The sequence below is a fragment of the Eublepharis macularius genome, chromosome 1, assembly GCF_028583425.1.
Source record: "Eublepharis macularius isolate TG4126 chromosome 1, MPM_Emac_v1.0, whole genome shotgun sequence".
Lineage (NCBI taxonomy): Eukaryota > Metazoa > Chordata > Lepidosauria > Squamata > Eublepharidae > Eublepharis > Eublepharis macularius.
Genome location: NC_072790.1, coordinates 182,036,034 through 182,051,289, shown reverse-complemented (window position 1 = coordinate 182,051,289; position 15,256 = coordinate 182,036,034). Strand labels below are relative to the sequence as shown.

The following is a 15,256-nucleotide window of genomic DNA, read 5'->3' as shown; positions in this document are numbered from 1 at the left end:
AGGGCCTTACCCTCCACAGAGTCTAACAGTGCACCAATGTAGGACACCTTGCAGTTGGGCACCAGCTTGGATTTCTCCAAGTTCACCAGGAGCCCCAGGCGTTGGCAAGTGCTAAGTACCAAGGCAATGTCCTGCACCAGCCTAGACTCCGATTCAGCCACGATGAGCCAGTCATCGAGGTACGGAAAGATGGTACAGCCTTCTTCCCGTAGGAAGGAAACCACAGGGGCCACACATTTAGTGAACACTCGTGGGGCAGTGGACAGGCCAAAGGGGAGCACCTTATACCGGAAAACCCTTTGCCGGTAAACAAAGCTCAGGTATTTCCTGTGCTCCTTCCGTATGCCCACGTGAAAGTATGCGTCCTTTAAGTCAAGAACCGCAAACCAATCTCCCTGTTTCAGCAAGGCGATCACAGCCGCCAACGTAACCATTTTGAATTTGGTCACCTTGAGGAAGGCATTAAGGCCCCTCAGATCTAAAATGGGACGTAAGCCCCCATCCTTCTTAGGGACCAGGAAGAACCTAGAGAAGAAACCCTTTACAGAGTCCTCATAGGGCAATTCTTCCACAGCACCGTTGGCCAAGAGCGACACGATCTCCGCATCCAGCTCGGCCATAGTGTTATTGACAGCTGTCAGGGGTGAACTGCATCTAGGCAGCTCAACGAATTCCAGCCCGTATCCCAGTTCAACAATAGTTAAGACCCATGAGTCAGATGTTATTGACTCCCACTCAGAGAGGAGTGGACTCAGTCTGTCCGAAAAGTCCGTGGATACGGCTGGCGTGACCCGTCAGTACTGCCTCCCGGCGCCCTGCTGATCTTTCTGCTGGGCCGGTAGCTGCGCCGGACGAGGCTTGAAGGGCCGACGCCTCCTCTGCTGTTGTGCGGGAGGGTAAGGCCGCTGCTGGTAGGCAGGATACTGTTGGTAGCCCGGCCGCTGATGTTGGTATCTGCCCTGGTAGTGGTAAGGGCCGGACCGGGGAGCGTACCGTGGCCTGGAGGAGGGCTTGTCCGCTGGAGCCAGACCCAAGGACCGCGCCGTCTGCCTGTCCTCTTTTTTCTTTTTCAGGGTCTCGTCGGTCGATTTGGAGAACAGCGAGTCCCCTTCAAAGGGCATGCTCTCCACCCTGGAACGCACTTCCTGGGACAGGGCCGTAGACCGCAACCAGGAGTGGCGCCTGAGGACCACCGCCGAAGCCATTCCCCGAGCAGCAGTGTCGGCAGCGTGGCTCCCGGCATTCATTTGCTGTTTAGACAGCCGGACAGCCTCTGTCTGCAACAGGGAGACGACAGCCTTCTGCTCAGGTGGAAGGTCTCGAGTGTAGGATGCCAACTTCTCCCAGAGGTACAATTGGTACCCTGCCATGATGGTCTGGTAGTTGGCGATCCTCAGACCCAGCGAAGCGACGATGTACTGGCGCCTGCCCATGGCATCCAGCTTCTTGCCCTCTTTATCGGCAGGCACCGAGGAGTGACCCGACCGTCGGGGGTTGAATTCCTCCGTGACCAAGGAGGAAGGTGGAGGGTGTTTCACCAGTGCCGGCCAGGTACCCTGCTTGATCTTGTAGAGCTGCTCAATCCTCTTGGATGTTGGAGGCTGATCACAGGGCACCTGCCATACCTTCTCCACGATTTCCTCAATACCCTCGAGCATTGGAAACCCAACGTAAGCCGGATTATCCCCGTAAATACGTTTGAGGAGCTTGTCCTTGGTCTTCGGGGCTGCTGAAGAGATGTCCATCTCGAGAGCCTTGGCCATCCTTGCCATCTGGTCGGCGTAGATGCGGAGGTCCTCGAATGGGGAGTCCGCAGATGGCACTAGCTCCTCAGCTGGCGATGGTTCGGACCAGGACTCCGACTGGTAGCCGCCAAAGCTCTCCACATCCTCCTCATCGGAACCGAGCTGGGATTCCGGAACCTGGAGCGGAGGGGGAGCCCACGCCGACCTCGATGTCGAAGGCCTCGGTTCCGACACGGAGAAGCCCGCAGGTGCCCCCTCCCATTGGCAACGGTATGGCGAGGGGAGGTAGGAAGCCTGTCGATGCCGGGACGCAGTGGACCGGACTGATCGGACACTGTCCCCGGAACCATGCCGCTCACGACCGACCGGAGGTGGAGACGGACGGACAGGCGACGGACGGCTCCGACGAGGAGACGGGCTCGGTTCCAGCCTCGGCGACCGAAGGGGAAGCGATGGTCGGCTCCGACGGCGCGGGCTCGGCTCCGGCCCCGACGAGAATTCCGCGGGCACCGTCTCGAAGGCCATCGGATCCGGCACTGGCACGGAGATGTCTTCTGGCTCCGGGGAGCCCAGATGAGGGGAAGGCGTGTGAGGAAGCACGATGACCTCCTCCTGAGGAGCGGGACGCGGCGACCGGTGATGCTTGGTCTTCTTCTTCTTCTTCGCTGGTTCCGAAGAAGACCTCGGAACCGACGCGCTCCTCACCTTCGAAGGGGACCTCGGCTTCGACCTCTTCGCCTTGATCGGGATCGAACCGGTCGTCGGTTCCGACCGGGGACTCGGTACCAGGACCCTCGGTTCCGAAGCTGGTCTCGGATCCGACCTGGTAGAAGACGCGCTACGGGGCGGCCGCACCGGTCCCTGCGCTGGAGAGGCCGCTCTCGACGCCGAGGTACTCGGGGGACGCGGTTTCGACCCCGACCTCGCGGAGGCCACTGAGCCAGCTCTGGAATGCCGTTCGGCAGAGGGGCTAGGGCCGGCCTTGGACGGACGTAACGGGGTTCCCTCCGACATGACCTTCTGCCACAGCGAGGAATTAAGCCGGGCCTTGCGATCCTGCCGGGCCTTGCTGGTGAAACCCTGGCAGATCCTACAGGCCGAGACATTGTGGGTCTCCCCCAAGCAAAAAAGGCACAAATCATGGCCATCGGATTTGGCCATTTTAGTGTGGCATTTTAGGCAATGCTTGAAGAGAGCCGTAGAGGCCATCTTCAGGGGCACGCGAAAGAAGGGTCAAAAACAGTCCGAGTCAAATTACCGAGTCCACGTCAAAGTCCAAAGCGAGACCCAAAGAATAGTCGAGGTCACGAAGTCCGAAGTCAAAAGCCAAGCAATCAGTTAGAGTAAAGTACGAAGCACAAAAGCACAGAGCAACGAAGCTCACGTTCTCTCCAAGCGGCGGCAAGAAGAGAACTGAGGGAAGGGGCCGTTGGTCGCTGGAGGATCACGTGACCGTTTGGGCGGGAAAACGGTCGCTGAGGCGCGCGACAAACGGCCCCTTCGGAGCCATGGAAGCTCTAGAAAATTCTCCGGCGGCTGGCCTGCGCCTGCGCAGTCCCCATGTGTGGAGGCACAGAAGAACGAAGATGAAAATGGCGGTTACCAAACAGCAGAAGCCTATATTTATTGTATGTGTGGGTGAGCTGGATGAAAATTCACTTATGGTTTTCTTTCTTTTGGGCTGCAGCTTGAATGACTCTCCTGTGGGACTGGCTGCATACATATTGGAGAAGTTTGCTTTATGGACCAGTTTTAACCACAAATACTTAGAAGATGGAGGATTAGAAAAGTGGCTGCCATCTTCCCTTCTCAGATATTCAGAAGCTAATTTACCTTTTTCTGGCAGGGTTCAGTAAGGTGTATCTCAACCATCCATGAATTTCAAAAAGCAGGACTTTTCCATGTTTTCATCCTGCTGCAGCCCAGTGCGTTTGCTGAAATTTTGTTTCTGTCAGTGTCCCCTCAGAATCAGCAAAGGGGGCAGGGTGATGCTCTGCAGTGAGAGGGGGAAAGCAGCAGAAATTATCTTCCCCTTTTCCACAAATGGAAATGCTGTGACTACAGTGAAGACTGATTGGCTGAAGTGGAAGGCTTGGCTCTGAAGGACCAATTTATTTTAATTTTGAAATATATTCACTGTACTTATTCTTATATTTGATTTTCAAGACTCTTTAAAAATCCAATACAATAATAGTATACAATAGCAACACAAAATAAAGCTGTCTGAGTCCCCAAGTCTCCCTGCTACTAAAGTTCTAGCTATTGCTTTTCCTTCAGGTTGTAGCAGTCATGGCATAAAACCTGCCTATCCTTCAAAAAAAAAAAAAGTGCCGAGAGACTGAACAGGACTGTATTTCTAATTCTTTTTATTATCCCCCATGTCCCTAGACGAATGCAAAGTATAATCAGTGTGTTCCTGAACAAACTGTTAAAAAAATGCACAGAGAAAAAACTTCCTTTTCATATGGTACTTAGTTCGTGTGCACTCCTGTAGGTTGTAAAAGTGTAGGCTCCTCTTCTCATTTTATCACATTTTGAAAGGAAATAAGGTCTAGTCCCTAGACCAGTCTAGGGTCCAAACTACATGAGATGCCCGAAACGTGTTCTTCATGTGATTCTATGCTGGGAGAAGAGCGGTAGGGGGGATTCTTTCTCTGTCTCTTGCAACTTTAGAGGCTTAGCTTTCAAGTCATCCCCTAAGGCAAGGACATCAAACATACGGCCCATGGGCTGCATCCAGCCCATCCGAGGGTCTTTTCCAACATGCCAGCAACTGGGGAAAAGGGCAGGAGGCTAGAGGCTTTTCACAAACCTTCATTCCATATTCTCCAAATGGAGAAGAGTCTCTCTGTGTGTGTGTGTGTGTCTGAGGAGCTGCATTAGGAATGGGGCACAGAGGCAAGCGGCAGCGCACTGGCTCACAGGAGAGGGAGCTGGCAGGGAATGTAGTTGATGTGTCTCCACTCTGGGAGACAGAGACACCTCACACTGGTCCAAACTACATGAGATGCCCGAAACGTGTTCTTCATGTGATTCTATGCTGGGAGAAGAGCGGTAGGGGGGATTCTTTCTGTCTCTTGCAAAAAGCCTTCGCTCAGGTTTTCCTCCGGGAGCCCAGGGGTGGGGTGGGTGGACATAACAGGCCAGGTTGGCTTTTTGCAACATCCCTCCCATCATTCTTCCTCCAGTGGAGAATCACATGGATCGGCTGTTCTTTGTAAGATTACACTATCTAGGGAACATTGCAGGACCCGACATGTTCCCCCGCATCTCGTGTAGTTTCCCTCTTACTCTCTGGTACCGCTCGGTATCATGAGAGAATGGCACCACTGGTGGAAGCCCTCGGAACCGGTGGAGGGACAGGGGAGGTGGGGGAATGTGGAGCAATGAGTGATTAGGACTAGACATGGGCACGAACCAGAAAAAAATGAACCATGGGGTTCGTGGGGTTTCCACGAACCATGAACTGGCATGGAACTGGCCCAGTTATGAACCAGTTTGTGGTTCATGATTTGTGGGGTTTAAATGCCCCTTTCTGGCAGGGAAAGGGGCATTTCATCATTTAAAGGGCCCTTTCCTGCTGCTTGCAAGGGGCAGGACCCTTTAAACTATCAACTGGCAGGCGGCGGGGGGATTCCCTCCCTCGCTGACTGCTAGCTGATAGTTTAAAGGGCCCTGCCATTGGGCCATTTAAAGGGACCTACTGCTTGCAAACAGCAGGTCCCTTTAAACTATCAGCTGGTAGTTGGCAAGGGGGGATCCCCCCCCTGCCACCTGATAGTTTAAAGGGACCTGCTGCTTTTAAGTGGCAGGAAAAGTTTAAATGGCCATTTCCCCCGGGGAAATGGCCATTTAAACTGGCCCTTTAATACAAGCCAAACAAACCAGTAGTCCAGTTTGTGGAAGTTCATGAAAATGAACTTACACGAACCCTGGTTCGTGAACCCCAAACTGGGCTGGTTCGTGGGGGGTTTTGGTTCGTATTTAGGTTCATGTCCATCTCTAATTCAGACAGCAGGAGTGAATGGTGGGGAGGCAGCTTGGTTGGGGTGGTGGTGTCCCAGCTGAGACTCCCTCTGCAGCTTTCTGCTGTCCTGCCCTGTGCTTGGCTTGAATGGTTGGGTCATCGGAGTCTTCCCAGGAGAGAAGTCAGGACACAATGGATGGAGAAGGAAAGGGCATTCTCGGTGGCTCCATGCCCAGAATAGCTTTGGAGATGTGAGGGCATTGTGAGGCTGCTTCATCTACTTGCCATGTAGAGGGGAGGAGGAAGAAAATCGTATGCCATAAACCTTTTATTTGAAGAGAACGGAGGAAAGTGAGCCCCTTTTAAGACACCTTGCCTGCCAGTAGCCAGCTTTGTGCTTTCTTTTGAGTTTCATGATGCTGACAGTTAGGGTTTGGATTTAGATTTCAGTCATTGTACTAAATTTCATTACTTCCATAGCTATTCGGTAGCGGCAACCCATTGGATTTTTATTTACTGATACTTGTTTTTAATCAGATTACAAGGCTGTTTCTTAATTGTAATTAATATATATGTAGTATTAATTATGCAAGCAAGTCACAATGGCAGTATATTCACAACAGATTCTGCTTTGTCCTTTCTGATGTTGTGTATGCTGTATTGCTACCACTGTTGCTTAGCAAAGTATTCTTGAGGCTATACTAAGGTGATCCAGGACAAGACTGTATTTCTGAATTATCCCCACCACTAGGAAGCGCGAACGCCCGACTTACCGGGCGGGGAAGTTTGCTGCCGAGGGGGAAAGGAGGGCCGGCGTGGCTGGCTGCCTGCGAGGCCGGCCTGCCCAGCATGCAATGGGCCGGCTGGCAGCCAATAGTTTTAAACCCAGGCGGCCAATCAGGGGCCGCCTGGGGGGGCGGGGCCTCTGCCGGACCTGGGGGAGGTAGGCTTCCCTCAGGTCCGGCAGTGGGGCATAAATACCGGCGCCACCCCCTCACCCCCGCATTTGGGCTCGGCGGCGACAAGGAGAGGATCGACGGCCGGCAAGTCGGAGGAGCGGAGCACGTGGCGCAGAAGACCAGAGGAACGCGAAGAGGGAGAGGTTTAGCTGAGCCTCTCCCTTGCGTCCTCCGCAGCGCGGCTCCCTGGCCCGTTTCGGACCGAGCCGGGTTTCCCCATATGTACGGTGTCTGGGGTGGTTCTTGCCGCGCCGCTGCACTCCTTGAACCCTTGCAATAGGCTGCAAGTATTACCTCATTTGTCTTAATCTTTTCAGAACAACAAAAAGGGTGGGGGGGACGACAACAACCCTGTAGAGGGTAACCAAAGAGGTTGGAACAAAAAAAATGAATTAAGTTTAACTAAAAACATGATACAAATAATTAAAATACTGGTATATAATTTAACTCAATAAATAAAAGTGCGTAAGTACGATTAAAAATATTAACAGTGTATATTGTTGAAGACTTTCACGGCTGGAGAACATTAGTTCAATTTCCTTAGCACCGATGCACCACCTGAATAGGTGCCAGCTCTTAGAAAAAATTAGAATTTTGGATTTTTCATAGTTGATTATCAGCCGATTCAATTTACAATATTTATAGAAGGCTTCTAGATATCTTATAAGGCCAATTCTAGTGCGGAAAATAATAACTGTGTCATCAGCTTACGGCAATATAGGTATTGCTAATTGCTCCAGGAAGGGCGGATGGCCATTTACAACAGACATATGTTGCTTCAGATTGTTCAAAAATAAATTAAAAAGGTGTGGGGCAAGGGCACAGCCTTGTTTAACTCCCTTCATAATTGGGAAGTTAGATGAAAGTTGGCCATCGGGGGATATCTTAACGACACCCGAAGTAGCTTCGTGTAATTTCTTAATTAAATAAAGTAAGTGGGGTTCCATCCCCAGTGTTCTGAGTTTCTTCCACAGCAGGTCCCTAGGGATTGAATCAAATGCACCCTTTAAATCAATAAAAGCTACATACAGTTTCCTTCCTTTAGGCTTCAAATATTTATCTGCCAAAAAGGCAAGGGTGGTACAATGATCGATTGTGGATCTCCCTTTAAGGAAACCAATTTGTTCTGGTCCAATTATTTTCCCTTCGGCTATCCAATTTAGAAGGGAACGCTCCAGGTGGTTAGAGTACAGCTTACATAGAGCAAGCTGATAGGACGGTAGTTCTCTGGAAGAATTGGGTTACCTTTTTTATATATTGGACATATCAATGATTTTAACCACGACTCAGGGATAACCCCCTTATGGTCAATTAAGGTAAACAAATTGGCCAATGGAACAGCCCACCAGTCCTTATGCTTTTTTAAAAGTTCAGCTGGAATCCCATCTAAGCTGGGTGCCTTACCAGACTTCAGTTCAGAGATTAAATCAGTTATCTCATCAGGGTTTACAGGAGTCCAGTCAGGAATGGTTAAGAGGGTGAGTTCTTCTTCTTGCTCTAGTGGGCTACCTGGGTCATTAAATGTTCTGAAATAGTAGTCGACCCATTTTTGAGGGGTAGGTGTGGTTATGGCAGGAGCTGAATTATTCTTCATATAGCTGGAAACCATTTGCCAGAAGAGCTTACAGTCTTTGGTTTTAACTAAACTTAGCAGTCCCATTTATGTTTGTAGAACTGCTTTTTTTTCATAGAGACAAGTGGGTAATAAACTTCTCTGTATGCAGAATAGGATTTTAAATTATAAGTACTGTTATCCTGTTTATAGATTCTAAATAAAGCCCTAAGAGACTTTTTCATATTTCTACATTCTGAATCGAACCATTGCGTATGGGTATGATTAACTTTACGAAATGGTTTGGCTATTGAATTACAAGAGGCTATTATCTGTGCATAAGTTACATTAGCCTCTTTCGCAGAACGTGTTTTGGCAATTGTTGTTCTGAGTTCTAACATCCTATCAGATCGAAGTAGACAGAGTAACTCCCTATCTGTTTGGGCAGTCCATTTAATTTTTTTCATAGAACTTTCAGATACAATGTCATCGTCTAAAGGAGTTGACATTGGGGTTGAAATAGAACTGCCATGAAGAGTTAACTGAAGAGGGGAGTGATCACTTTCGGTACGAATCCCGATAGAGAAGCAGCTAACTAGCAGCTGAAGATCTAAAGAGCATAAGCAATAATCGATCACACTACTACCTCTTACTGAGGAGTAGGTGAAAGAGATTTTTAGTCCGCCCTCCCCACCAGGCGCGCTCAGGGAGGAGTACAACATTTCAATTTACATAAATAACAGTTTAAAAACAGATAAAACATCATATTGTTGAAGGCTTTCACGGCCGGAGAACATTAGCTGTTGTAGATTTTCTGGGCTGTATGGCTGTGGTCTTGGCATTGTAGTTCCTGACGTTTCGCCAGCAGCTGTGACTGGCATCTTCAGAGGTATAGCACCGAAAGACAGAGTTCTCTCAGTGTCAATGTGTGGAGAAGATGTTAGCAGGTAATCCAACTACTTTGTCAGATTGCACAGGGAAGCCATTGAAATTCATAAGCATAAGCACAATTTCGACAGGAAAGAAGAGTAAGAATGAATAGGGCATGGTTTCCAGTCCTGAAAAACACCAGACTAACAAAATACATTTTACAATAGCCCTGCAAATAAGATTAGCATATTAACCACCAATCCATATACAAAAGAACCTCCTCAGGATACAGTGAAGCTTCCCCCCATTAGCATGCCACAACCTGGGAAACTCTTACAGGATGACTCAGCCCAAACCCACCTTTCTGAGTAGATATAAATTACCTGCTAACATCTTCTCCACACATTGACACTGAGAGATCTCTGTCTTTCGGTGCTACACCTCTGAAGATGCCAGTCACTGCTGCTAGCGAAACGTCAGGAACTACAATGCCAAGACCATGGCCATACCGCCTGGAAAATCTATAACAACTAATTAACAGTGTAGTTCAACATATAAATACCGTACGCTTGGATACAAACACAGTAAACTCAGACATATACAGATATATTAGTATATTTTATTTCCATATGTCCAGAACCAGACTCATTTCGTCTCAAGAACTTTTCTCAGTGGTTTATATTCACACAAAGCACTCAATCAATATAGCTAATAAATAAAAAATACCTGACTCAGCACAAAATAGACAAGTTGTTATATAAAACCACATGGAGTAAATTCATTCAAACCTTCCTACAAAATGCAATAAGGGCATCATGTCCAGATTAAAGTTCTTCCTTTGCCCATAGATCTCCTTAAGCCAAGTCAGAAGTATACAAATCAAAGATGGAATGCTAAGCCATGACCAGAAAATACTGGGGTGGGGGTGGGGGTTATGCCTCACCCTGAAATAGAGTGGAATTTGTAGACACCCACTCTTTTAAAGCAGGGCTTGAGCCAAAGAATTGAGCCATGCTTACTACCCAATTTATGAGATAGTGATTCTGCAAAATGTAGACCACTTGGAAGTCTTGCTGTCTGCGCTGTGTTTTTGTTACCATAGTTAGTTAGGCTGTCAGTTATTACTATTTATTCAAAAACTTGAACAGCCAATATCATGATAAGTAGAAAAAACAATATATTTCAACAATATCTGAAAGACTCAAGCTAAACTTACATACCAGATGATAAATTCTGAACAACTTTGTGCTAATGCTGCATCCTATTTTGATGGTAGTGAGCCATCTGAGGGATGAAATCATATGTGGTAGTGAACTAGTCTGACCAGAACCCTTGGGAAAGGAAGAACTTTAATTCTAGATCATGGAGCTGTCTACATGGCTGCTGCAAAGTCTCTAGAACTAGATGTCCACTAATTTCTAGCTAGGAACAGAATAGTCTCCTAGTGCTCTTATAAACAATAGATGATGGGAGGAATTTTGGACTCTATGGCATTGTCCTGACTGGATGATGTATGCAATATTAATGGGCAGCAGTTGGTCACATTTCTGTCATCTTCCTAGATAATATATTATTGATAACACATGGCAGGATTTGACTATGAATAATAAATGTCACAAACTGCTTGTTTTGCTTTGACCCTTTCAGCAAACAGACAAAAACCAACTCTAGAAAACAATGTTGCAGGTCAGGTCAAATAGAATCCTCTGATTATCTGGTCCGCGGCATTATGGATGGCCCACGGCCTTCCCTCATTCTTCCCCTTTCTCTTTGTGTAAAGCACTTAACATTTCAGTTGAAAAACTAAACTGAAACTAAGATGTGTGAGAGTAACCTCTTCCTATTGTACTTTCCTGCTTGATTCTTTTTGCATGACTTGTGAAGTATCCCTTAAAGGAAGGCTGTGTATTTGCTTAAGAGTTAGTTAGCAGCACTATTGAGCAGGAAATGGGGATGGGAATCTTTTTGGGGGAATATTGAATTCTTTCAACAAAAAGATATATACCTGCAGCTATGCAGGTTCCTTTCTTAGGGCTATGATCCTTGCAAACAATACAGTAACTGTGTACTTTTCACACTGATTCCCTGAAGTCTGACTGAGGCAGGGGGATTTCCCCCCATTCTACAACAATCTGTGCAGAATGAAAAAAATGTGGCAGATGTAGGTAGTCCCAAGGGTGTGGAAGTGTGCTTGTATCAGACCATGCATCTCTGACCTTGGAATATGCAGTTAGACCAACATTGGTACTTGTAGGTAGACAACTGTGGGCCAAGATCTTCACCAGATACACTGCATATCCTACCTCTTCCAATCACAGCTGAAGCTGAACAAACAACTTGGGTCAATGGCAGTCACAGAAAGACAACATCTACTCATTTAGCACTGACAGAAGCCAAGGCTTTCTTGGAAGTGGGCTTTGTGGAGGAAAGCAGCAACTTTGCTGCCCCATGGGAGTGAGCTGTATATGACAAACAATATCAGGCCTCCTCCGTGTAAGTTGGTCTGGACCTGAAAAAGATTATGAACATGAAGGTTGGTGGAGGAAGCTGCCCTCACTATTGGCAACTGCTGAAAAAAAGAGTCCTTTAACAGTTATATATAAAATTTGCACTGAGCTCTAATGAAGCTGTTTGTGAGCTGTGTTTTACAGGAAGTTCCCTCTGGATGACTTGCTTACAAATGTCACGATCTCCTATAACAACAACAACAACAACAACAACAACTTGATTTATATACCACCCTTCAGGACAAATTAACACTCACTCAGAGCAGTTTACAAAGTATATCATTATTATTCCCACAACAATAATCACCCTGTGAGGTGGGTGGGGCTGAGAGAGCTTCTAGTAGTTGTGACTGACCCAAGGTCACCCAGCTGGCTTCAAGTGGAGGGGAATCAAACTCAGTTCTCCAGATTAGAGTCCCGCGCTCTTATCCACTACATCAAACTGGCCCTCCTACTGGATATCAGCCTGCATAGTTTCTTCAGCTTGTTTTACAAAGAAAGAATAGTTTTCGCACAGAAAAGCATGAAAAGTTAGAGATTTCCTTTTGCTTATTTTACAGTTCTATTTCATACCTTATAACCTGGCAGACCTCCATGTCCAAGCACACTTTTTCAGGACTTAAGAGAAACACTCTTGTACATTGCATGAATACCAGTCATACAGAAAGGACACATGAAGGTATTCTTGTTGACTTTCTGTTGTAGAATGTGGACAACTGAAGATTTCTAGGGCAAGCAAGAAATCTGAATAACACAACAATAAATTCCCTAAGATGGAATGCAGAATACAGTTGCAGAAGGGTAGCTGTGTAAGTCTGTTGTAGTCCACCTTAAAGAATAATAATATTCAAAAGAAGATCTTAGCTAGAAATTAATTCCATTTATTCCCTCCACACTAGGTTCTTATGCAGAGGCTGTTGAGAGAGGTGTCATAAAACTGTTTTGACATTAATAGGACAGGCAGCTGCAGTACACAGAATGGTTGAGCACATACAGCTGGGGCTTGCCAACATGTCACAGAACAGAGTTCAGTCCTATCATAGCATCTAGTATGCTTTGTTGGTACCTAAGTTTGCTTAGCACTTTTTACTTGACCAGTGATGATCTATTGGCCAGAATGGTAGGGCTGTGTGATCTTGATGTTAATGTATACCTGTCCCTGCACTTGCTGGCTAGTTTGGCATAACCTTTTCAGGGATTATTCACTTTTGGGGAATGGGAGCCTCTGATACAGCTTAGCTTGGGCATTAAGGTTTTTGGCAAGTCCTTCAAAAATAATTCCATAGCAACTAATTTGCACGTAACGGGAGGGAGGAGATAGCCTTATTGGACCCTGCTGGGAGGGTAGCTATAGTAATATTTTCCTTTTAAACTGCATGGGGAAAACCTCACATTTGGTACTTCAGTGCTGAAGAAGGGGAACATACAATCTTCTGAGAATTAAATGATGTTTGTAAACGTTTTATGTAACAATGGAATTGGTTAACTGCATTGAGACACCTCTTGCCATGCTCACGCAGCAGCTTAGAAACGGGGGATGTGGAAGGGGTGTGTGATAACTTGCCCCATTCTATGACAGATATTTATTTGAATAATACTCTCTGTCCAAGTTCATCTAAATAGCCCTGGCAATCACTGTGGTGATTTTAAAAACACCTTTGTTAATAGCCCAAGTATGCTAATAGTGGTTAGAGTTTCAGAATAGGATCTGGGAGGCCCAGTTCAAATCCCCACTCTGCCAAGGAAACACTGGGTGACTTTGGGCTGGTCACACAGTCTCAGTCACCGTGTTGTTGTGAAGATAAAAAAAAATTAAAAGCAGCCTTAAAAAATTTGTATATAAACAATCTTCACTTACCGAGAGAAGTGAAGATTAGAATCTAGTATGGGGCAGTTGGGGGGGGGGAGCGCATGATAGCTGCAGCAGCCCAATGATTGGTGAAAGGGTCAAATATTCTAAAGTCCCTGGAATTTCAGCAAATGGTACACATCTTTCTGGAAATGTTGCAATAAGCAAGTCTTAATACAGGACAGCCCAGTAACCCATTTCATTTATTGGGTGGGGATGACTAATTTGTAATAGCTAATATCTGAGGCAGTAACAGTTTTTTCTTCTTCTGTATACACACATTCTTACTGCTTCCTCTAGAAGCGTATAGAAGCTATAGTTCATTTGCATCCATTCTTACGCTGCGATCTTGGGAGTAAGCCCCACTGAATAAACTATTGGATTGTGAGTAGACCTGCTTAGGATTGCTATGCTAGTATCTCATTCTTTTCTTATTTTGTCAGTGGTTCTCAGTTCTGTTATGGCCTTATAACAACTACGGTTGCCAGGTCCCCCAGGGCCCAAACCAGAGGATAGGAGGGTCATGGGGGGTGCATGCAGGGGGAACTTATCTTCCTAGTGTTGGCTGATTTTTTATCAAATCTGCCCCGCATGGGGGCCTTCACTTCCTTGTTGCACCGGGAATGATGTTGGATGTGTGTGTGAGAGAAAATAACAAGGAAGTCCTCTGGACTGCACAGGAGTGCTTAGAGCTCCCAGACCCATTCCCTGCACCTTTCTGCCCCCTGCTGGCCAGGTAAGCAGGGGTGGGGGGCAGAGGCTGGGAGTGGGGAATCTCCCATCCCCATCAGGGTAACCTAATAACTGACTTTCTCCTGAAAGGCTCCTGTACACATTCCCAGAGGAATGACTTCTTTTCCCAATGATTGCATGTGTTTTCCTTGATCGTGGCTACAAGCCAAGTATGTCAATATTATCTCATACAACTACATGCTGCAAAGTAGCCATTTTGCTGTTTTTGAAGAACCAGAACTTCTGGCAGCAGACATTCGACAGTTTGTGAAGAAAATAGAAAAAGGTAGCGTTACCAAATGAAGTAGTAGTAATTGGTTTTGCTTGGAGAGCCAGTTTTGTGTAGTGGTTAAGAGTGGCAGGACTCTAATCTGGAGAACTGGGTTTGATTCCCCACTCCTCCACTTGAAGCCAGCTCAGTGATTTTGGGTCAATCACAGCTCTTCTAGAGCTCTCTCAGCCCCACCCACCTCACAGGGTGATTGTTGTGGGGATAATAACAACATACTTTGTAAACCACTTTGAGTAGGTGTTATGTTGTAGGGAGCGCTCTAACCTCCCCCCCTTGCTCCAGCTGATTGGTGGGCTGCTGGTCAGCTGGAGCAAGGGGGGATTTAAATGTTAAAGTCAGGGCTCATTTCGAGGGGGAACGCACAGGAAAGCAGTTCCGGCAGTTCCCCAAAGAGGTCACATGTCAGGTGGCCCCGCCCACCTGACTCGTGGCCATTTTGTGCCCGTTTCATCCTAGATTGGGTCCAAAATGGCCTGGATCGGGCCTCTGACGGGTGGTGGATCACTCTCCTGCTCATCAGTGGCCTGACCCTGACCATTTTGGGCCCCTTTTTGCCATTTTGGGCCCAATTTTGGCCCTGAATGGCCAGGATTGGGTCCAAAACAGCCAGGATAGGTGATGTCAGGAGGTGTGGCATATGCAAATCAGTTATACTAATGACACACTTCCAGGGATGGCAAGAGGTGTGGCATATGCTAATGAGTTATGCTAATGAGTTATGCTAATGAGTTCTACGAAATGACCCCTGGTTAAAGTGCTCCTGGCACCACTTGCCAGCAGCGC

The 15,256-nt window shown here is 47.1% G+C and overlaps 1 protein-coding gene across 1 annotated transcript in view; it reads left to right on the top strand.

Annotated features, from left to right (window-relative positions):
- EPHX1 (epoxide hydrolase 1) overlaps positions 1-14,484 on the top strand; it is a 39,775-nt gene extending 25,291 nt beyond the window's left edge. Inside the window, 3 exon segments of the mRNA XM_054972384.1 lie at positions 3,433-3,534; positions 11,745-11,775; positions 14,272-14,484. Coding sequence (XP_054828359.1) covers positions 3,433-3,534; positions 11,745-11,775; positions 14,272-14,484 — 346 coding nt within the window.
- Positions 14,485-15,256: the final 772 nt, after the last annotated feature.